The sequence below is a fragment of the Myotis yumanensis genome, unplaced genomic scaffold, assembly GCF_028538775.1.
Source record: "Myotis yumanensis isolate MYYU_CA2020_CCGP unplaced genomic scaffold, mMyoYum1.0.hap1 SCAF_5, whole genome shotgun sequence".
Taxonomy (NCBI): domain Eukaryota; kingdom Metazoa; phylum Chordata; class Mammalia; order Chiroptera; family Vespertilionidae; genus Myotis; species Myotis yumanensis.
In genome coordinates, this window is record NW_027223756.1 from 82,924,571 (window position 1) to 82,946,859 (window position 22,289).

General features: G+C 51.2%; 1 protein-coding gene and 1 long non-coding RNA gene across 2 annotated transcripts; one reads left to right on the plus strand and one right to left on the minus strand.

Moving 5' to 3' along the window:
- Positions 1–12,591: 12,591 nt before the first annotated feature.
- Positions 12,592–20,720, minus strand: S1PR2 (sphingosine-1-phosphate receptor 2). Its single transcript, XM_070415996.1, has 2 exons — positions 20,510–20,720; positions 12,592–15,036 (listed from the first exon to the last, which is right to left on the minus strand). Exon 2 carries the CDS (start codon positions 14,992–14,994, stop codon positions 13,936–13,938), a length of 1,059 nt encoding a protein of 352 aa, XP_070272097.1. The 5' UTR covers positions 14,995–15,036; positions 20,510–20,720; the 3' UTR covers positions 12,592–13,935.
- Positions 19,626–21,637, plus strand: LOC139010926 (uncharacterized). Its single transcript, XR_011471573.1, has 3 exons — positions 19,626–19,856; positions 20,012–20,291; positions 20,905–21,637. It is a non-coding gene; the product is annotated as an uncharacterized lncRNA (long non-coding RNA).
- The last annotated feature ends 652 nt before the right edge of the window (positions 21,638–22,289 follow it).

A 22,289-nucleotide genomic window follows, 5' to 3' on the forward strand; every position in this document is an offset into this window, starting at 1 on the left:
TACGAGATGAAAGTGCCAGAGATCTGTTGCACAACAGTGTTATGTAGTTAACAATACTGTTCTGTATTAAAGGACAGTATGTAAATACTGTAGATGGCAAATACTATTTTTTTAACCACAATAAAAAACCCCACAAAAAACAGGCCTATCTTATTGTTAAATTTTGTTTGTTTTTAGGGCTGAGGTTTTTGGTTTTTTTTAAAGCGTACTTATCTGCCATCACAACAACAGAAGCACCAGAACAGAGTTAAAAATAGTGATATAGTTTTACATTTTTATATTACAAAATGTGTAAGCGAATGTGTTCATAAACACCAACATACACCTAGTTTCCACAACAGCTGGTAGGGAGGACGGGGCCTGGCCAGAAGTGGACCTTAGGCCCTCTGGTTGCTATGAGTTACCCACACATGGCAAGATCCAGGAGAATGGAAACATCAGAACTAAAGTTAATACCATTAATTTAATATTTCATCAACGCGTATGTCCTGTACCCGGCTCTTTAGAGAAGTTATCTAATTCTTAAGCAAGCATTAAGGGAGATGTCAGGACCCCATTTCCCGTGGCCGAGAATAGTTATTACAAAGGAGCCTGGCTCAGACGCTGCTTACCCAAGATCATAAACTCAGGGACCAGTAAGCAGCAGGGGCCATGAACTCAGGTGTCTTTGGCTCCAAAGCCTGCATGCGAAACAGCCTGCTGTCAGATCCCGGGATGCCAAAGGGACGCACTGGGGGCATTGGACTGAGGAGAGGGCCAGAAAGGGGGTAGCAGATAGAAGACAATCTGACCAGAGTGAGGCTCAAGTCCCGTAGACCTGTCAGAAGCCTGCATCTGGGCCCCTAGCCCACCTTAGGAGAAAGGGTGCTCACAGGACCAGAAGGGAGGCGAGGGAAGTGGAGACACATAAGCAGACCAGCTGCTGGCCGGGGCCTCAGCTGCTGGCCAGGGGCCTCAGCTCACAGGAGCACTGCATTTATTGGAGGCTCCCCTCAGGTGAGTTACCTTTATAATCCTTTTGCAGCAGATAATGGACCCATTTTATAGAAGGGACAAAGGCTCAGGGACATAAAGACTTGCTCAAGAACCCAAACAAGTTGGTGCCAAAGCTGGACTTCCAGCCCAACTGGACCTGCTCTCAAGTTGCTCAGGGGCAAAAAGCCAGACGTCATCTCTAATTGGTCTCCTCCCCTCACACGCAAGACATGGGGAATCTCTTAGTTCTTCCTCTGAAATTTAGCCCAGGTCTTTCTGCTTATTTCCTCTGCCACCGCCTCAGCCAGGACTGCCATCATCACTCACCCGGGCGATTCTAGCAGCCTTCTCTCTGATCCCCCGGAACACTGTATCCAAAGAGCTTTAAAATTTTTGGAACATGCCGTTTCCCTCTTCCCCACTTACACTCTCATAGCCCTTGAACTAAAATCTAAGTATTTTACTCCATTTACAGAGTCCTGCCTGAAGGCGTCTCCTTCTTCCTCACTGAGCTCCAGCTTTGACCCACTTTTAGTCTCTCAAGCTCTTCTGTGCCCCAGGGCCTTTGCCTTTGCTGTCACTTCTGTCCAGGCCACTTTTTTTTTTTTTTTAATCCTCTCCCGAGGATATGTTTTTTAAATGGATGAGACACACAGAGACATCAATACGAGAGAGAAATATCAATCCACTGCCTCCCCTACGTGTCCTGACCAGGGATCAAATCTGCAACCTGGGTATGTGCCCTGACTGGGAATTGAACTCGCCACCTTTTGGTGTGTTTTGGGATGACGCTCCAACCAACGGAGCCACACTGGCCAGGGCACCCAGGCTACTCTTCTGGGAGAGTCACACAACTCAAAGTTTGCTGCTACCCAAAGGCTTTTCCCTGCCCACCTGGAAGCAACCCTCACCACCACTAGTCACTCTATCCTATTACCCAGTTCCTTCGTAGCATCTATTGTCAGAGATTCTCTTTACGTCTATTGTAGTCTGTCGGCTCCATTCGAACAGAGCAGGGATCAGCAGGTTTTTCTATAAAGGATCAGATAGTAAATGTTTCAGGTTTTGTGGGTCCTCTATCTCTGTTGCAGCCACTCACTCCTGCCATGATAGCATGAAAACAGCCATAGACAATACATCAATGAAGAGGTATGGCTATTCCAGTAAAAGTCCGGCATCCTTCCTGGGCTGTATTGACCAAAACAGATGGTGGGCCAATCCCTGCAAAGGTTATGAGCTCCAGATGAGCTCCAGATGGCAAGTGCTGGTCTGCCTCCTTCACAGCTGATGCTCCAAGGACTCGTCCATAAGAATCTAAATAGCAGCTGAATTAATATACAGGACACGGGAGGTGCCTGATGCAAATGTTGGCAGGTATAAAGCCGTTTTCTCCCCCAGAACAATGTAATTTCCATCTTACAAACAGGGAAACTGAGGCCCAAATCAGCTCAGGTTTGTCTCTAATCCATGAGTCACCTGCTTCATTCCAGAGTTTTTAGCTAAAAATATATCAGCGAAATCAATGGAGAAAGGATACTCCTGGCTTCAGGAACCTCCACAGTGACTGGTTGGGCCTCCAGGCACCCCCCCCCCCCCCCCCCCCCACCTAGAAATGGGCTCCTCCCTTTAGCAGGACTGGAACTTCCAGAAGAAACCAGGTCCAGCTCTTGTGGGCATTCACTCCACCTCCACCTCTTGGTAATGTTCACAAACCCCTCACGAGAAAAGGCTTGTCAGGCCCAAGCTCCCTGCTTCCAGCCTCCAGTTACAAGGAAGAAGAGGCCAGCATCAGTGCTAGGGCTGGTGAGGGGGTTGTCACATTCTCGAGCCAAGGTCAGCCAGAAGGTCAGCGCTGAGTCATGCCCACATGCTGGGGAATTAGTCACAGCCACCAAGGTCTCTCACCTGGAGCAAAGCCCGGCAGCCTCAAGGATTGCTGCCAAGCTAGATGGGTTGTTTTTCAAACAGTCCTTGAGTCAGTTAGCCGAGCTTCCCTGGCCCAGGCCACCTTCCCCTCTCTCCTGAGCACTGGCCCAGCATCCTTCCCGGGCTGCCATTCAGCCCTCCCCCACCTCTTCTCCACATGGCCGTGGGAGGGATCTTTTCAGAATCCCAATCTGATCCTGCCATTTGCTCCCTAGCCCATCCCACACTCCTAGATGGCTTCTCAATGCACTTAGGGTAACCCCAGCCCCTGCAAACCTAGCCCTGCCACTCACTCCTTTGCTCACCCCAGCTGAGCTACATCCTGGATACTTCCAGCCCCTTCTTGCCTACAACCTGTGGTAGCCAGCCTCTGATGGGGCCCCCATCTCTTGCCTCTCAGGATTCATGCCCTTGTGGAGTCGTCTCCCACAGAATCAAGGCCGGACTGTGTGGTCAAGGGAATACGGTACAAGTAAAGGCCTGTGACTTCTGAGACTAGGCCTAGAAGCCATCACAACACAAGCTTGTTCTCATGGAGGAAGCCAGACACCCTCGCCACGTTGTACAGATGCTCAAACAGCCCTACAGGGAGGTCCATAGGAAGAGGAACCAAGTTATCAGCCAGGTGAGTGAGCCACGTTAGAAGTGCTCCTCCAGCCTCAGTCAAGCCTTCAGATGATGGTAGCCCCGGCCAATATCTGCCTGTACTCTCATGAGAGGCCTCAAGCTGGAGCTCTCGGTTTTGCTGTTCCCAAATTCCCAACCCACAGAAACCCTGAAGGATAATACATGGGTATTGTTCTAAGCCCTTAGACTTTGGGCTTTTTGTTACGCAGCCATAGAAAACTTTTGCACTGCTATTCTCTTAGCCTGGAAAGTCCTGCTGTTCTATGTGTCCACTTCTCCTAAACTTTGATCATTCTTCCTATTTGGTCTTAACCACCACCTCCTTCACGGAGCCTTTCCTTTCCTCCTCCAACCCTATCAGGTATCTGCTAGGCTCTTAGAACTACAGCCCTTTCTTTCAGAGCCTTTACCTCAGCTGGCAGCCACACAGTGGGGTGATGGTTTATGTCACTCATTACCCCCCCCCCCCCACCTACGTCCAGCAAAGTGCCCAGGGTATAGTTGGCATGCAATAAAGACTTAGGGAGATTCAAGGGTTAGGGTATGATGCCTGTTCCCCCACATTAAATGCTCAGTCTGCAAATATCCCTCAAAACGCAAATGCACCCCACTTTGATTCACTTATTCTACTTATGAGAATTTCTCCCGAGAGCCACTCATCCACATGTGCAAAATGAGAAGCAGACATAGCTATTCACTAAGCTTTGACTGTAGTAAAGAGGGAAAAACCTAGTTTTCCATCAGCGATGATTAGCTAAAGAAATGGTGTTCCATTCATACCATGACAGACCCCAAGCAACAATAACCAAAAGGATATTTGCTCACATAATATCATAGAGAGAGTTTCCTATCCGCAAGTGAAAATAAAATACAGATGTAGAACAGAATTCATAGTGTGCTGTTTATGTAAAAGGGGGGGGGGAGGGTGGGAGTAATTATGTATATTTACTCGTCTCTGCATAAAACCTTGGAAAAGAAACAGATAACTTCCTAGAGATAAAGAATGTTAACTAGAGGAATGGAAGCTGTGGGCAGGAAGAGGAATTCTTCTGAATATCTTTTTGCCCTTTTGAATACTGGAGTATGTGGCTATGTTATTTATGTCAGACATAAACAACTGGCAGAGCAGTGGGGAAAGGATGGTCTTTTCAGTAAATGGTGCTGGGTCTGTTGGATGGCCATTGGAAGAAAGTGTATTTTGATCCCTACCTCAAACCATAATTTAGTTCCAAACATCGTGCAGATCTAAACAGGAAAGCAAAGTCAAGAAAGCTTTTAAGCCCTGGCCAGGTAGCTCAATTGGTTAGAGCATTGTCCCAATACACTTGGGTTTCAGTCCCAGGTCAGGGCACATACAAGAAGCAACCAACGATCCATAAATAAGTGGAACAACAAATCAATGTTTCTCTCTCTTCCTCCCTCTCTTTCTAATTAAAAATAAAATATCATCCCGGCCAGTGTGGCTCACTGGTTGAGTGTTGACCTATGAACCAGGAGGTCATGGTTGGATTCCCAATGAGGGCACATGCCCGGGTTGCAGGCTCAATCCCCAGAGGGGGCATGCAGGAGGCAGCCGATCAATGATTCTCATCATTGATGTTTCTCTCTCCCTCTACTTCCTCTCTGAAATCAATAAAATATATTTTTTTAAAGTCAGTAAATTTAAAAAATTTTAAAGAAAGCTTTTAAAATAAGACATCTATATTCAACATATTTGTGACTTTGGGATAGGCACGTGTTTAACAGGCCACAAAGCACGTTAATCAAGGAAAACATTGAGGCTATGTTAAAATGAATTTGTTCATTAAAGGTACCCCCTAAGGACAAGCCACACATAAATGCCGACCAAGCACTCGTGTCTACAATACACATAGGACTCCTCCAAATTAGTAAAAAGACAGACAATTCCTTTTTTACTAAGTAGACAAAAATGCTGAACAGGCATTTCACAAAAGAGGATATTCAAACGGCAAGGACTCATACGGGAAGCTGTTCAACTCCATTAGTCATCAGGGAAATGCAAAGCCTCCATGCAGTATCAGATCCTATCCACACCAGGAAGGCTCTAATGAAAAAAGAAAATTGGCGATTGTTAGCAACAGCAGAACTCTCCTGTGTTGCTGGGGGAGTTGAACACGGCACAGTCACTTTGGAAAACAAGTTAGCTTTATTTACTAAAGCTAAATATATGCCTGCCCTATGACCCAGCAACTCCCCTCCTGGAATGCGTGCTCACATCCACCAAATGATGTACAAAAATGTTCATAGCCGCTTTCTTCACAATCGCCAATAACTGAAGGCCGTGTAGACGTCTAGCACCAATAGAAACAATGACAGCTACCTACTTACACAGTGGAATACGATACACCAGGGTCACAAACTTTTTCTGTAAGGGGTCAGAGAGTAAACATTTTAGAATTTGTGGGCCATGCTGTCTGTCACAACAGCTCAACTCTGCCATTGTAGAGTGAAAGCCGACACAGATGGTTTTGTAAATGAGCGGGCATGGCTGTATTCAATTTTATTTATTGACACTGAAATTTGAATGTTATTTTCACATGTCACAAAATATTGTTTTCTTTTGATTTTTTCTATTAAAAATGGAAAAAACCATTCTTACCTTCAAGTCCACATAAAAACAGGCTACGGGGTGAATTTGGCCTAGTTTGCGGAACACTAGTATTTAGTGTCAAGAGTGAGTACTTGACAACTCCATACAAAACTATAGACAAATCTCAAAAACAAACAAACATTGGTCTGTGTGCAAGAAAGCAGACATAAAAGAGTACATATCACCTGATTCTGTTTATATAAGTCGCCAGGGTACATAACCCCACTTCTCTCATGTACATACTTCAAACTTGGGCTTCCTTCCTTCCTTCCAAGACCCTTAGCCCTCCTTCCCTCCCTCAGCCCAGCCCGCATCGGCCTGCCTGGGTCCCCACAGACCATTACAGCCACCGGGCCCTAGAGAAAAACAGGGCTGAGACCTAGGTGAGTCACCCACCTTCTGGCACAGGAAGTAAAAGCACAACAGCGTCTGGTCCTGAACTGCAAGGAAGAGCGTCCACGCCGCACTGAGCAGGGATGAGAAGTGGGCTTGCCCCGGCCATTATATCAGAGCCACTGCACGTGAAGCTCCTCCCACCTGGGGAAATAACCACTAATTAACCACCCCGCCTCTCCAAAGGCGATCACCAGGTTATTAGAACTACCTGGCAAAGAGATGAGGCCAGAGTCTCCAATCATCGCATTGGGGATGTCTCTAGAACAGTGGTTCTCAACCTTGGCTGCACATTAGAACCACCTGGGAATCTTTTTAAAATCCTGATTTCTGGGTCTCATCCTCTGGAAATTCTGTTTCTTAGTTACTAATGTTGTGGCCCCAGGTGATTCTAATGTGCAGCCAAGGTTGAGAACCACTGCTCTAGAAGTTTCCTCACTCTATCAGCTGTGGCCTAGCAGTCCTGACCCAGCTGACCAGGGGGAAGGAACCAGAGGGGCACATGCGGTTCTTCAAGCCGAGCTCGGCTAACGTTCGGAGCTGGATAGTCTTTGTCATGGGGGACTGTCCTGTGCATTTCAGGACGATCAGCAACATGTCTGACCTCTACCCACGGTAGCACTGCCACCCCCAGGTGGGAAAACCAAGTGTCTCTATAGTTGCCAGATGCCTCCGGGAGGTATGGCATCATCCTGGATGAGAATGACTGATTTAGCCACGAGGAAATGAGAAAGCAACGACCTTGTCCTATATCTCCTCGAGGCAGTATCTTCACAGTCCTTTATCAGCCCTCAGACCAGCATTTGTAAGTCATGCCTGATTCACATCAGAAGCGGCGCAGAGTAAAAATGCAGAGTCCTGGCCCTGGCTGGGTAGCTCAGTTGGTTAGAGCGGCGACCAATACACCCAGGGTTGTGGGTTTGATTTGGGGGGAAGTACATTTGCCTTGTAGACAAATGAGAAAACTGGCCAGGATGTGAGGATGGGGAGACAGATTAGAAACCCTTTGAAGACTGCTCATGCAGCGATGGGTCCAGGCAACAGCTGTTCATGGATGATCGGACCGTTAGGGAGTGGTTGGATGGGGAATTTACAAAGGTGGGATCGGACTGATGGCCTGTGAACCCCCTGATCAGTCTTAGTCACCAGAGAGACATCGAAAGACCACATCCCCCTGCTGGAAGTTTCCAGCACCACCTGTAAAGAATTGAAGCCAAAAATATCAATCTCAAATCTGACTGGGGAAGAGGAACATGACATAAGGGGATGCCATCAGCTAATACCAAATTAGGAAACTCGCCAGGGCAAACAACCTGTTTCTTCAGCAAATGACTTACTCAACTTCAGTTAAACAAAGTTAAATAGGTGGTTAAGCCTATTGTTTAACAAGAGAAGGCTGTTAAACAACACTTAAGAAATCCACTAACTAAATGTATGTGAGGATCTTATTTGAATTCTAATTCAAATAAATAAAATGTTTAAAAAAAAAGAAAACAGTGGTTAGATGATCATGATTGTAGGTTTATCATGTAAGGGTAAGATTGGAATGAGAATTTGAAGGAATATAAATTTCAATAAACACATTGAAGAAGAGAAAAATATCTGAAAACATATGTTAAATATACTGGATTGTGAATAAATTTGGGAAAGCAAAATAGATTATATTGAAAAATAATAAAGATACATCTATAAAAAAGGAAAACAGACAGATGGGGAAATTTTAACACTGATTGATACTTTTTAAAAAAAATATATGTTTATTGACTTCAAAGAGGAAGGGAGAGGGAGAGCTAGAAACATCAATGATGAGAGAGAATTATTTATCAGCTGCCTCCTGCCCGCCCCCCCACGCCCCCGACTGGGGATCGTATGCTCTGGACCGGAATTGAACCGGGAATTCTTCAGTCCACAGGCTGATGCTCTATCCACTGAGCCAAACCAGCTAGGGCTGACTGATACTTTTGATAAGTATAATCATGGTGTTGTGTTTAAGTTGAAAAAACAAAGGTATTATTTTCTTTTGAAGATAAAAAGTGGCAAATAAATAAAATGATGTGACGTCCTCCTGTTTTCCTAAAGATATCCAGTGAGTAATAATTGATCCAGACAAGAATGGCTGCTAAAGGAGTAAAAGTTGGATGAGTAACAGGCTATTTACAGTCTCCAAGAACCACCCTACAAGACAGTTAATCATTGCAAAGGGGGTAATAGTAACTTTGAAGTGGAGAAACTTGGCAGATACCACCAAGTGATCAAAGTTAGCATGGCTGGTAATGAGGCTAATTGAGAAAAACACATTACTTCTGTGATATTTTTGCCAAAAAATGCATAGCCTGAATGTAATCATGAGGAAATACCAGACAAATCCAAGTTGAAGGGCATTCTATCGAGTAACGGGCCTATATTTTTCTAAAATGTCAAGGTCACAAAAGATAGAGGGTCAGAAACTATCCTTTATTTATTTATTTTGATTTTTAAAAATTGACTTTTAGAGAGAGAGAGAGAGGGAGAGGAACATCGATGGGCCACCTCCCACACACACCCCGCCCCACTGGGGATCAAGCCCACACCTGGGCATGTGCTCCAACCTTCAACCTTTCCGTGCATGGGACAACGCCCAACCGATTGAAGAGACTGAAAAGATAAATGAATTCAACAAGTGCTCTGGGATTTTCTTCTGCTATAAAGGTCAGTGATGGGACAATTGGTGAAATCTGGTAAAGGTTTGTAGATTTCCTGATTTTGGTAATTTTACTGAGGTTAGGAGAATGCCTTGTTCTTAGGAAACAAAGTATTTAGGTGGATAGATGGATGGTAGATGATAAATAAACAGATAGACTTAGGTAGATGGATGGGTGGATGGGTGGACGGGTGGACAGTCAGACAGATGGGAGCCTGGATGTTAATAAGTAGGCATCTGTCCTTCTTACCCAGACCAATTTCCTCTGAAACTCTTTTTTATGAGAAATCCATTTCTCTCCCCCCACTTCCCGCAAGCCTGAGAGTCCATTTATTTGATGAACGTGGATGAAGACTCCAGCCAATGGTCAGGCACGCAGTTCTTTCTTAAATTACTAATATTTTGTTTTCTATTTGCAGCTGAGCCTAATATATTTTTTAAATTATATTTTTAAAATATATTTTTATTAATTTCAGAGAGGGAAAGATCGAAATATAAATGATAAGAGAGGATCATTGATTGGCTGCCTCCTGCATGCCCCACACTAGAGATCGAACCTGCAACCCGGGCATGTGTCCTGACCAGGAATCGAACCATGACCTTCTGGTTCATAGGTCAATGCTCAACCACTGAGCCATGCCAGCCAGGCACTGGGCTTAATCTTGATATCATTATTAAAAGAAATATTCCAAAATTATGAAGTGACACGTGGAAGCTACCATGTCATTCATAACAATGATATGGTGCGACTTAAGAATTTTTGTTGAATTGGTGGTATAATGCCAAGAGAGTTCAGCTGCCCGGACGCTGCAGAAACCAGAGGTGCACACTGTGGAATTGCTAATGGCAATCATGGCTATTTACATTTAAATTAATTAAAGTTAACATTAGTCCCTGCATCACACTAGCCAAATTTCAAGTGCTAAATAGCCCACAAGTGGGCGCAGGCTATAATGGCCTAGTTCCATCAATGCAAGAAATTCTATTGAGATTATGGAGTCTGGAACCTTCTTAGATAATCCCTGGAGGTGTCTGGTGAAAAACAGGCATTGCTGGGGTCACTTCAGACCTATTCAAATCAGAATCTCTCACTGCAACGCCTAAGAGTCTGCATGTTAACAGGTTCTTCCAGATGATTCTGATGCTTCCTAATATCCAACAGGCATTAGGGGGAAGGAGGTGAAAGTCATCTTGCCTCCCTGTAGGTTGGTCCCTCCCATTCTAGGCTCCAAGATTTGAGAGATATAAGTAAAGTGGATCTTCAGGATACTGAGGAGGATCACATGCGATTGCCATTTTCAATCAAGGCCTGCCTGGGTTCAAATCCCAACACTTCCACCCACATGCTACCTGACCTTGGGCAGTTCACCTGCTCTCTCTGTACCTCAGTTTCCTTAACCCCGTGGTCGGCAAACTGCGGCTCACGAGCCACATGCGGCTTTTTGGCCCCTTAGGAAGAGCAAAGGCTCTTCCTAAGCCTTAGGAGCACCCTAATTAAGTTAATAACAATGTACCTACCTATATAGTTTAAGTTTAAAAAATTTGGCTCTCAAAAGAAATTTCAATCGTTCTACTGTTGATATTTAGCTCTGTTCACTAATGAGTTTGCCGACCACTGCCTTAACCTGTTAGAGTGCTGATGATAATACCACTTACTGAAATGACCATCATTTGCGTTGGCTTTCATTTATTTCACAAACATTTATTGAGCACCTACTGTGTCCTAGTCACTGTTCTGGAACCAAACAGTGAAGACAGAAACCAACCCCTGCTGTCATAGAACTAGCATTCTAAAGGGGAGATAAAAAAAAATAAACAGGATGAAGCAAAATGTGTTTCATGTTAAAAGAGTAGCAAGAGAGGCAGATAGGAAAAGAAACTAGCCCTAGCAGGTTTGGCTCAGTGAATAGAGCGTCGGCCTGCGGACTGAAGGGTCCTGGCTTTGATTCAGGTCAAGGGCACATGCCAGGATTACAGGCTCAATCCCCAGTGGCGGGCATGCAGGAGGCAGCCAATCAATGATTTTCTCTCTCTCCCTCTCCCTTCCACTTCAAAATCAATAAAAATACATTAAAAAAAAAAAAGAAGAAGAAACTCATGTATGGCGAGGCCAGAGGCCTCACCGAGGGTATGATATTTGAATATAGATCTGGAGGAGAGAAGAGTCACGAGGATGTCTGGGGACAGTCATTCCAGACAGAGGGGACAGCAGGTGCAAAGGCCCTGTGGTGGGGAGCCAAGTGCTGCTTAACATGCTAGAGACACAGTGGTGAAGAAGACTGATGCAATCCTATCTTCAAGGTTCTCATATTTTAATGGGGGAGGACCGGTAAATTGTTATACAAAATACTGCCAGGTGATGGGCTAGATGGGGAAGGGCAGGCTTCTACAAGGAGGTGGCATTTGAGCAAAGGCCTGAAGGAGGAGACGGTGGAAGCATGGAAGTATTTGGGGGAAATTTATTAATTCTTCCTCCCAAACTCAACTAGGCCTCAGATTGGCAGAGGTTGTGTCTGCACTACTGGCAGGAGGGGAATTCCAATGGGGGTGCAGGCCTTTCGGCCTCTGGCTGCTGCCTGCCTCACGCCTCTCTCACTGACCGCCTAGTATTTTGCTGGCGTCGTGGGCGAGGCTTCAGCTTCGGCTCTGTGTTCCCCATCAACGTGCAGCTCTTCAAAGGAGCCACAGGGCCCTGTGCCTCTGGGCAAAGGAGTGGGGTGTCACCCTGGAGCTGAGCTAGGTACCCACCCTCCAGCTGTGTTCCATCTGGGCTTCTCCTGGTTCCATGCATGGCAAAGAGGGGGTTGAGGAGGATCAGATGTGACTGCCATTTTCAATCAGGGACTACCCAGCATGAGAGCTGGCAGCATCTCAAGTCAGCCCACCTGAGCTCAAATCCAGACCAGTGCTGCTCCAACGCGCTGTGTGACCCTGAGCAGATCACTTCACTTCTCTAAACCCCCATCTCCATCAAAGGAGTCCTGCTGACGAGTCGCGTCTACGTGCCTGGAAAGTGCTGAGTCAGCCATTTCTCTGGGGAATGCCGATCTCTGGGGGATCCTGTGGGCCACTGGGCCCCAAGATAATGTCTCCCAGGGAGAGACATGTACTTGGGTTGGAGAAAGGGGTCCCTACCAGCCGCCAGACCCTTCTTTGAAGGAAAAGAGGAAGGCCCTGGACAACTGTCCTGGGGAAATGCCAGCGTTGACTCTGTTTTCTCAGAAGCCGCTGCGACCCTGGTCTGGGACACGAAATGGGAAGACTGGCAAAGGGTGGTGAGTGGCCGGGGCAGCAGCCACCCTCCCCCATCCCATCCACCCCCAGCCACAGAGCGATAATGGGGGAGCTACCACCGTAAACCTGAAAAGACACACAGGCATCAGAAAGAGAAATCGAACCGTTTATTGGCCTGGGCCTGGTCTCAGACATGGGGTGTGGGGCATCTGGGGAGCTGAATAAGGGGAGACACGCCCCCGACTGGCTCCTTGCCCCCCCAACAGACCCTCCCAACCTTTGCATTCATAAAAAATCATTTTGAGGCATGAGGTTTCCGTCCCCAGGCGAGCTGCAGCCCAGCTCTCACGTGGGGGCATGAGCCAGGGATTACGAAGGGGTCTGTGTGGGGCCGGACCCTCTTTGGCAGCTTCAACACAGACATAAGGAGACAGAATAGCATCCATTCTGGGGAAACATGGGCACAGGTCGCAGACATCACACACGCACACACGAGGACACGCACAGACACCGAGAGACACATAAATATGTTCGTACCGCAGTGACCCTTGTCTCTATCCACAGGATTTAGCAAAGTCCTTCTGGAGCAGGGTGGGGGAGAGCCCCCACAAATGTCCTCGGCACCCCCGCTCCCTGCTCCGTTCACTACAACCTGAAAGGAGGCACAGTGGACTCAAGCTGCCCTGCCTTAGGAGAGCTGGTACCTCAGCGGGGGCTGGCGGTGGGAGTAGCCTGGGGGTGGTTGTTTTGGGGGGAAAGGTGGAAGGGTCCTGGGCTAACAGCTCCCCCAGAACTTTCTCAAGTTCCATGCTGAGCCCTCCTCAGCTCCCCAGACAGGTTTTTCCAGCCCTTGGTGATTATTTCTCTGTGCCCCAAACAGTACAACTGGCCGATGAGGTCTGAGAATGGGGTTCAGGCCCCTCCACCCGTGGTTTCCTGGCATCTCGTGGAGTAAGAGGAAAGGGAAGAAGTGGCCAAAGTACCAGCTGGTGAAATTTGGGGAAGCTGTGGATTTGGGCTTGAGGAACTATTAGCTGGGGCTGCCCAGACAGTAAGGGAGGAGGCCTCCAGCCCCTGGGGCACTGGTTCCAGGGAAGGGGCCTGAGGTTGCCAGGAGGTGGCAAGGTGGAGGGTCAGACAGTTGTGCAATGAAATCCTTTGTACCACGTTGTAAATTGCTCCTGCCCTGAGTTCCTCTTGAGTGCCTGCCTGCTGTCACCCAGGCCCTTTGCAGGTAACCTCAGACCTCCCCGGGGCCAGTTCTGAAGGGGTCACGCCAGTCGCCGCCCTGGCCTCCAGGCCTCTGCTGCGGCTCTTTCTTCCAACAGATCAGTGCCTCCGCGGGCCATCCCAGGTATGAGATATTTTCCATATCACCCAGGTCTGTGGAGTGGGCCACCGTGCTTGGCAGCCCCACAGCTGTCTGTGGTCACGTGGCACCTCTCCAGGGAGCCCTCTGCCATGGCCTGGTTGTCAGTCCACACGTCCCTCAAACCACTGTGTTGCCCTCCAGCATCGTAGGCGACGAGGGCATGTGGGTGCCCCTCTCCAGTGAGCTAGAGCTACGGAGGGGCAGGAGGTGGTGATGTGGGGTCCCACCCCGCCGTCCTTGTACCCCCGCCACCTTCCGGCAGTACTGCAGGGGCCGCAGCACCTCCTCCCGCAGGTCCCGGCTACGCCACGTGTAGATGACAGGGTTGAGCAGTGAGTTGAGGGTGGCAAAAGCAAAAAAGTAGTGGGCCTTGTAGAGGATAGGGCAGGAGCGCACGGGACAGGCGTAGTCCAGGAGGAGGATGCTAAAGGCAGGCAGCCAGCACACAATGAAGACCCCTAGCACGATGGTGACTGTCCTGAGAAGGGCCAGCGTCTGTGGACCAGCCACCTCGGCATGACTGGAGCGGACCACGCAGTAGATGCGGACATACAGAACGACGATGGCTGACAGGATGACGGAGAAGATGGTGACCACGCAGAGCACGTAGTCTTTGGTGTAGAGCGGCAAAACGGTGGAACAGGTCTCGAGGTGATCCAGGCAGTTCCAGCCGAGGATGGGCAGGCCCCCGAGAACCAGTGAGATGAGCCAGGAGGCCCCGATCAGCAGCAGCATGCGGCAGCTCTTGTCGCTGCCGTAGACCTTGACCTTGGCGATGGCCACATGGCGCTCAATGGCGATGGCCAGGAGGCTGAAAACAGAGGCAGAGAGTGTGATGAAAGCCGAGCCCTCGCGGGCAAACCACTGCACGGGGGTCAGGTGCACGGTGACAGAGCCCGAGAGCAAGGTATTGGCTATGAAGGCCACGCCCGCCAGCAGGTCCGAGGCGGCCAGGTTGCCCAGGAACAGGTACATGGCTGAGTGGAACTTGCTGTTCCGGGCGACGGCGATGAGCACCAGCAGGTTCTCCACCACGATGGCACAGCAGAGGATGATGATGAGGACCAAGGCCACCTGGCGGGACAGTGTCTGCGGGACGTCGAGTGTCTCCTTGGTGTAGTTATAGTGCTCCAGGACCTTGGTGGGGCTCAGGTACTCCGAGTACAGGCTGCCCATGGTGGGGCTCAGTGGCCGGCTGAGGCCATGGAGCTGTCAGAGCTGCAGAGAGAAGAGACGGATAGACAGGTCAGTGCTGTGGATGCTGCCTGGGCTCTGACGTTGGACGTCTAAGGGGTTGAGTCCCAGGGCCATCCCTCCTCACTGCGTGGCCACCTAAAGTCAAAATGACCATGATCCCTGCTTTACAGATGGGAAAGCCAGAGAATCAACTCACTTTGCCAAAGTCTCAAAGTTAGTAAGTGGCAGAGCCAGAGCGACCGACTCCAAAGCCTCTAGAGCAGCGGTTCTCAACCTGTGGGTCGCGGCCCCTTTGGGAGTCGAACGACCCTTTCACAGGGGTCGCCTAAGACCATCGGAAAACACATATATAATTACATATGGTTTTTGTGATTAATCACTATGCTTTAATTATGTTTGATTTGTAACAATGAAAATACAGCCCTAACCGGTTTGGCTCAGTGGATAAAGCATCAGCCTTCGAACTGAAAGGTCCCAGGTTCGATTCCGGTCAAGGGCATGTACCTTGGTTGTGGGCAACATCCCCAGTAGGGGGTGTGCAGGAGGCAGCTGATCGATGTTTCTAACTTTCTATCCCTCTCCCTTCTTCTCTGTAGAAAATCAATAAAAAATATATTTAAAAAAAAAAGAAAATACATCCTGCATATCAGGTATTTACATTACGATTCATAACAGTAGCAAAATTACAGTTATGAAGTAGCAACGAAAATAATTTTATGGTTGGGGGTCACCACAACATGAGGAACTATATTAAAGGGTCGCGGCATTAGGAAGGTTGAGAGCCACTGCTCTATAGCCTCTAGGCTACACTGTCTCTCAGAAGCTCCCCCAACGGCATGAAGGACACCAAGTGGACCTCCAGAAGCCTTGCCCGCCTACCCAGAGGTGGAGCTATGGGCAGGAACCAGAGGGCTCGCCCCTTTTCTCAAATACACTGGAGCCTTGGGCCTCGTGCCACCTGCCAACCTGGGTCAGAAAGATGCTTGGTGCCGACAGCACCATGCCCTGCTCATGACCACCCACAGCCCTAGATTTCAGGCTGGGCGTAAGCCTGGAGGCTGTGGGTGCTCCCAAAATAAGGTCTTGAGGAGAAACCAGGTTGGCCCTGAGGTTCCAGCATCCCAGAGGTCATGTTACCCCAGAGGACAGAGGCCGGGAAGACAATCTAGTGTCAACGCCACCCTCCCCTGACATGCTGTGGGGCCTTGGGCAAGTCAATCAGCGAGCAGCCTCAGTGTCGTCATCTGCGTAACGGGGAGAAGCAAGCCCACTTCACAGGGTGACAGAAAAATCCTGTTGAACGATGCAGGAGGCAGCCTTCGCACATAACAAGCGCGAAATAAATACGATTAGCTCCCTTCTTCCTGCCACACTCCGCTGGGGACTAGCTGCCCTCCACCCAATCTTTTGGGAGGGGATGCTGACTGAGCCAGCCCAGCAAGATTCCCAACAGCCTGTTCTCATCAGCACCATCTAGCCCTGCCCTTGGACAGAGGGTCCAGAGGGATAGGCAGGGCGCTGGCACCCCCTCCCAGGCAGGATGAAATCCAGATGTGAGGCCCCTAGAACAAACAGGGTGGAGTCCTGGTTCCCCAGTCACATCCGCTGTGGGGAAGGCGGGGAGCGGGTGATGGGATGGGGGTGGGAGAGAGACACCGGAGACCAGCCTGGGAGGTCCTGGCTGGGAGGATGGGGCAGCTGTGCTGAAGCCATGTGAGAGGTGAGGGGGCGTGCAGCCCCGCGGGGAGGGGGGCGGGATTTGTTTCCATGAAAGCCTGAGTCACCCCCTCTCAAGGAAAATCAATCCGTCGGGGAGGGGGCGGGAAGAGGTGCAGAGAGGATGCAAGGCCGACACCATGGCCGCCCTCCAGCTTGGGAGGGAGGTGTCTCAGAGGAGCGGTGCAGCCTGCCTTTCACGAGGGGAGCCATTTGCTAAAAGGGGGTGGGGAATGGGGCGCAGGAAGAGCCCTCCCCAGGTCCCTGGAAGCATGTCTGCCAAGGCCTGGCAGGGACCACGTGTGCGTCAGGAGCCGCCTTCCAGAAGAGGCTGGTTAGGCCGGTTCCCTGTGAGCCCGGGGAGTGAAGGGGGACTTCCGGGGTCGCTTGGCTATCTCTGTCACCGTCACCGGTGCCCCCTCAGGGAGGTGGCCTGGACCTTGGCCGGACAGAGAAGCAGCTGCTCCCCTTGGGTGAAGGGACATCCGTCCTAGTTTGGGAACAGAGAAGGGCTTGTGTGCATCCCCGGAGCTGCTGCCCTGCCCAGATCGCCACACAGAGGCCCCTTGTTCCTGTACTGGACAGAGCCTCTGGCGCCCCGATGCCCTCTGCCCGCCGCCGCAGAGGGCCAGGAGCAGGCTTGGCCCTACCAGACCCACTGTCGGGCCAGAAACAGCCCGCACCCTGATTGGCTTATTTTCAATTCCAGGGTATTGGGCTATCCGCTCATTGGCCTGAGCTTCCCATCTTCGGCATCTGATTGGCCCAGTCTGGGAGCGCTCAGCAGCTACCACCACTGAACTGGTCCTTTCCTGGAGGCTGGAACTCACTGCTTTCCGAGGAGAATTACAACTGTGTGAATGTCCCTGGGGAGAGTTTGAACTGTAGTCTGACCGCCAGGTCATCCTAACCAGACATCCCCAGGCTGCCTGGCCTACTGGGACCCTCCTTGGAGTTTAAAATTGAGAATCAAAAACCCATCACTGGCCTAGGAAGCACCCTTGCTAGTGGGGCCAGAAGCGCAGGGCGTGTCCTGTGGCTGCCCCCTCCTTCCCTAAAGGAGGGCCACCACCCTCTCCAGTCAGGCGGCCAAGAGAAAGATTTATGGCCACTTCCTGGAGAAATGGGTTCAGCCCTAGCCGGTTTGGCTCAGTGGATAGAGCGTTGGCCTGCGGACTAAAGGGTCCCAGGTTCGATTCTAGTCAAGGGCACATGCCTGGGTTGTGGGCTCGGTCCCCAGTGGGGGTCATGCAGGAGGCAGCCGATCAATGATTCTCTCTCATCATTGATGTTTCCATCTCTCTATCTTTCTCCCTTCCTCTCTGAAATCAACAAAATATATTTAAAATAAATAAATAAAAAATAAATGGGTTCAGCCCTCGAACCCCAGGAACTGACCAAAAAGTCTATCTCTTCCCTGGGAGGGAGGACCAGGGCACTGCACCCTCATTTTCTGCAGCCCCAGGAGGCTTGTCGGCATCCTCAGGAGGGGTGGCTCTCCGAGTAAGAGAAGGGGAAACTGAGGCCCACACGACTTCATCTTCCCAACTAGAGTTTTGCTAACTAAAGCAGGAGCTTAAGGCAGGTTGGTGCTTTCCAGAAAGAGGAAGCCAGCCCCAGGTTGGGGCTAGCAGATGCATGCCTCGCCAGCTTCTCCTCCCTGGGTGGGTCCCCAGGCCTGGCTACACACCGGGCCTGTCTCCCGCTCACCTTTACCAAGGCAACCCTGACTCCCTCCCAGAGGCTCCGCAAGAGGCCACTGGGCTCGAAACCAGGGAATGTCCAGGCCTGAAATGGAGCAAGAGGGACAAGTGGGAACAAGAGGCAGGGTTGGGAAGGGCAGGGAAGAGACACAGATCAAGATTGTTCAGGGGGTGATTAGGAGGGAGGAAGGCAGGAGGAAGCTCCGTGCTTCCAGGAGTCCCTCCCCCGAGTTCCACTGAGGCAGGCCCTGTGGTTCAGTTCCCCACGGTCACTCACTGACCCCATGCCTCTTGCCTAGGGCAGCGCGCCCCAACCCCCACTTTCCTTTGGTTTCTCTTCAGCTGTCAGGACCCTCCTACACTGCCATTCTCCATACAGCAGCCTGGGAGCTCCAATATGTCACTCCAAATTCCTCCATGGCTCCCCACTGCCCCAAACGGCAGCACGGCCCCTGGCCAGTTAGCTGCCTCCCACTCTCCCCCAGAGCCATTCCACTCCAACCACACTGGCCTCCTACAGGCCAACCCCACCTCTAGCCTTTGCCCCTGCTGTCCCTCCACCTGGCATGCCCTTCCCCCAAATCCTTGAGTGGTCTTCGTACCCCCAGGGGTCTCCTCATCTTTCAAATTTCAGTTTTAAGGTCACTTGCTCTGACCCCTGGTCTATTATAGCCGCTGTCTCCTCAGAGCATCATGCTTTGTTACCTTGGCAGCACTTAACACTTGTGAAAAGCATGATTTCTAGTTTTCTGTCTGGCTTCCACCGTAGAATGTAAGTGTCAGCAACCAAGTCCATCTGCAGCCCCTTTGGATGGAGACCTAGCACACACACGGTGCTCAGAAAACATGTGGGATGGATGTGGATAAACGGATGGACGGATAGATGAATGAATGAACGAACCAATCAACCAGCCAACGAAAAACAAATGAGGCCCCAGTGGGCCAGGGAGGGTGGAGGCTCCTAAGTTCAGCCCAGCCCCAAACAGCAAAGAGGGCTGGAGACGCCCCGGGTCTGCTGGCAGCCTCCCTGCTAGGCAAGCCCAGATGCCCAGAAAAAGGCGACAGGACCCGCCCCCGCCCTGGGCCACAGTCTCAGCCTCCTTATCTGGCGGTGGAATGTACGGTATCCACTCAAGCTGCTGGGGCCGCACCTCCTTTCTCTTTCGCCATACACACGCACAGCATCTCCACAGCCGCCAGTGGGGCGGGGGGTGGGGGGGACCCCGCCCCGTCCCGCCAGGTGCCCTGCCCCAATACTCCCAGAAGACACGGGGGGTGCGGGTGGGGGCGATCCCAACCTCAGCCGCACGGCAAGCGCCGCACCGGTGTCGGTGTCGCGCCACAGGGGAGACTGTGGGCTCAGCGCGTGGCGCCCGGAGCATCTGACTAGAACAGAGTTTGGGGAGGGGGTGGAAATCCCCGGTGAGTCAACTCGTGCCGGGGGAGGGGGCGAGGTTCCGAAGCTCTGCCGACCAAGCGGGGCCCATGCCGCGCGCGCCTGCACCCCCGCCCCATCCCCGGGCCCCAGGGGGGAAGGAGAGGAGCCGGAGCCACAGTCACGTTCCCTTCTCTTCCAGAACAAAGCCAGGTCCCCGCGGGGGAACTGAAGGCGACTTGAGGAAACTGAGGCAGAGCGCCAGATGTGCAGACGGGCCGACTGCCCTCTCCAGGGGCCCCGCCCCTCGGCTTGGCGGCTCCGCGCGCGCAGCACCTTTTGCTCAACCGGAGTTAGCCAAGAGGGGCGCCCTACCCACCTCCTACGCACTCCCCAAACTCCCCGGCAAGCTGTCCTGCCTCCCAGGCTCCGGTCAAAAGGGCTTGGATTCCGCCTTCTCGGAGCCAACTTCCTGCCGCTGGGTAAGCGCAGTCAGGGGTTCGCGGCCGAGCCGGTGGGGGGCCGCCCGGAGTCGTGGAGAGGGCGCACGACGACCACTCCCCGGTGCAGCGGGGGCACAGCGACGCGTGCGCGCCGCGACCCCGGCCAGGCCCCCCACCCCCGCCGCCACGGCTCGGATCCCGCGACCCGAGAGGACCGAGCCCGCCTTTGATTCCTCCCCCTTGCCACGCATGCTCACCTGGCTAGGCGGACCCGGGTCCCGGCCCTGGCCGGAGGGGCTTTGGCATCAGCGTTCCCGGGACGGCCTCGGCTGGGGCTGGGGCTGCCCGCCGGGCTCGGCTGCGTCCCGGGGCTGGGGACTAGACCGAGCCGGGGGGCGGGGAGAGGCGCCGCCTTGGCCCCCCCACTCGCCCCGCCCTCCTCCCTCCCCCTTTTCGGGAGGCCGCAGCAATGAATTCCAGATGTGGTCTGGCTGCCCGACGCGCGCGCGGAGGCCGGCGGGGGCGGTGCGCCAGTCCCTTTGTCCGTGCCCCCCCCCCCTCCCCCGGGCCCTGCCCCTCCCAGGCCCTCCCGTGAGAACCGGCTGGAGCTTGACGTCACTCGGCCCCGTGACTTTATGTCCCTCCTGCCCAGGTGGCCTGAACCTGAAACAGCTGTCTGCAAGCACGGATTTATTCTGGCCCATTCCTGGGACCCTGGAATTGGAGGAGAGCACGGGATCCCCTTTACTCAACAAGGAGCCACGAAGCACCTACTGTGTGTCAACGCAGCAATTAGGCATCAAGGCCTATTGTGTGTTCATTTAAAAAATAATCAAGTTCCTACCATGTGCCACGCACTGTCCCAAATACAGAACTGATTTTTGCCTTGATAGGATCCCAGAATTCGGCGCTGCCTCCTGTCCCCTAGAAGACGCAGCCCACAGCCTACCTGCCTTTGCCCATGGCTGCCCCGCCCTCGCTGCCAGGTCCAAGTTGTACCCTGCCTTCCAACCTGGAGCCCATCCTCTATCTGGTTCTTGAGTTTTCCCCTCTTTTCCTCATTCAGCCTGCACTAGTTGTGAACATGCATAAGTAACCTGCTTATATGTTTATTTACCAAATACACTAAACATCTGGTAGGTGCCAGACACCGTTCTAAAGGATAGAGACAAATCAGGGTACAAAACAGGCAAAACTCCTGGCCCCGTGCGGCTGATGTTCTACCTGATGTGTGCAGAATATCCAGAATATTGCAAGAAGCCTCTGGTAAATGTTCTGGGGGAGGAGGCGGTTCCACTCTATGAATCCTTTGTACCTTTTGGCTGTTGTAACGTGCACATTACTGTAACATGTTTAAATATTCCAACAATAAATTAAATTAAAAATTAAGCCTGCTTGCCCAGCTGGTGTGGCTCAGTTGGTTGAGCATTATCCTATGCACCAAGAAGTTGCTGGTTAGATTCCCTGTCAGGGCACAGGCCCTGGGTTTCAGGCTTGTTCCCCAGTAGAGGGAGTGCAGGAGGCAGCCAATTGTTTCTCTCTCATGTATGTTTCTCTCTCTCCCTTCTCCCTCTCCTTTCTCCCTCTCCCTTCCTCTCTCTAAAAAATACATTAAAAAACACATTTTTAAAAAATTAAAACTGTTTGATACCCAGACAGTGCAATAAAAAGAAGGGAGAAGGTAGATGCTTCAAAAAACAACAACAATATTATGAAAAAGGGTATCTCCACTCCCATGTGTATTGCAGCATTATTCACAATAGCCAAGACATGAAAACAACCTCAGTGTCCCTCGGTGGATGGCTGGATAAAGAAAATGTGAGCCCTGGCCGGTTTGGCTCAGTGGATAGAGCATTGGCCTGCAGACCAAAGGGTCCCAGGTTTGATTCAGTCAAGGGCATGTACCTTGGTTGCAGGCTCCTCCCCGGCCCAGGCCCTGGTCGGGGCTCATGCAGGAGGCAACCAATCGATGTGTTTCTCTTACATCGATGTTTCTCTCAGTCTTTCCTTCTCTCTTCCACTCTCCCTAAAAATCAA

What these genes read in the sequence shown, in the direction of transcription:
- S1PR2 (XM_070415996.1), bottom strand. Translation starts at nt 14,994, where the DNA reads ATGGGCAGCCTGTACTCGGAGTACCTGAGCCCCACCAAGGTCCTGGAG.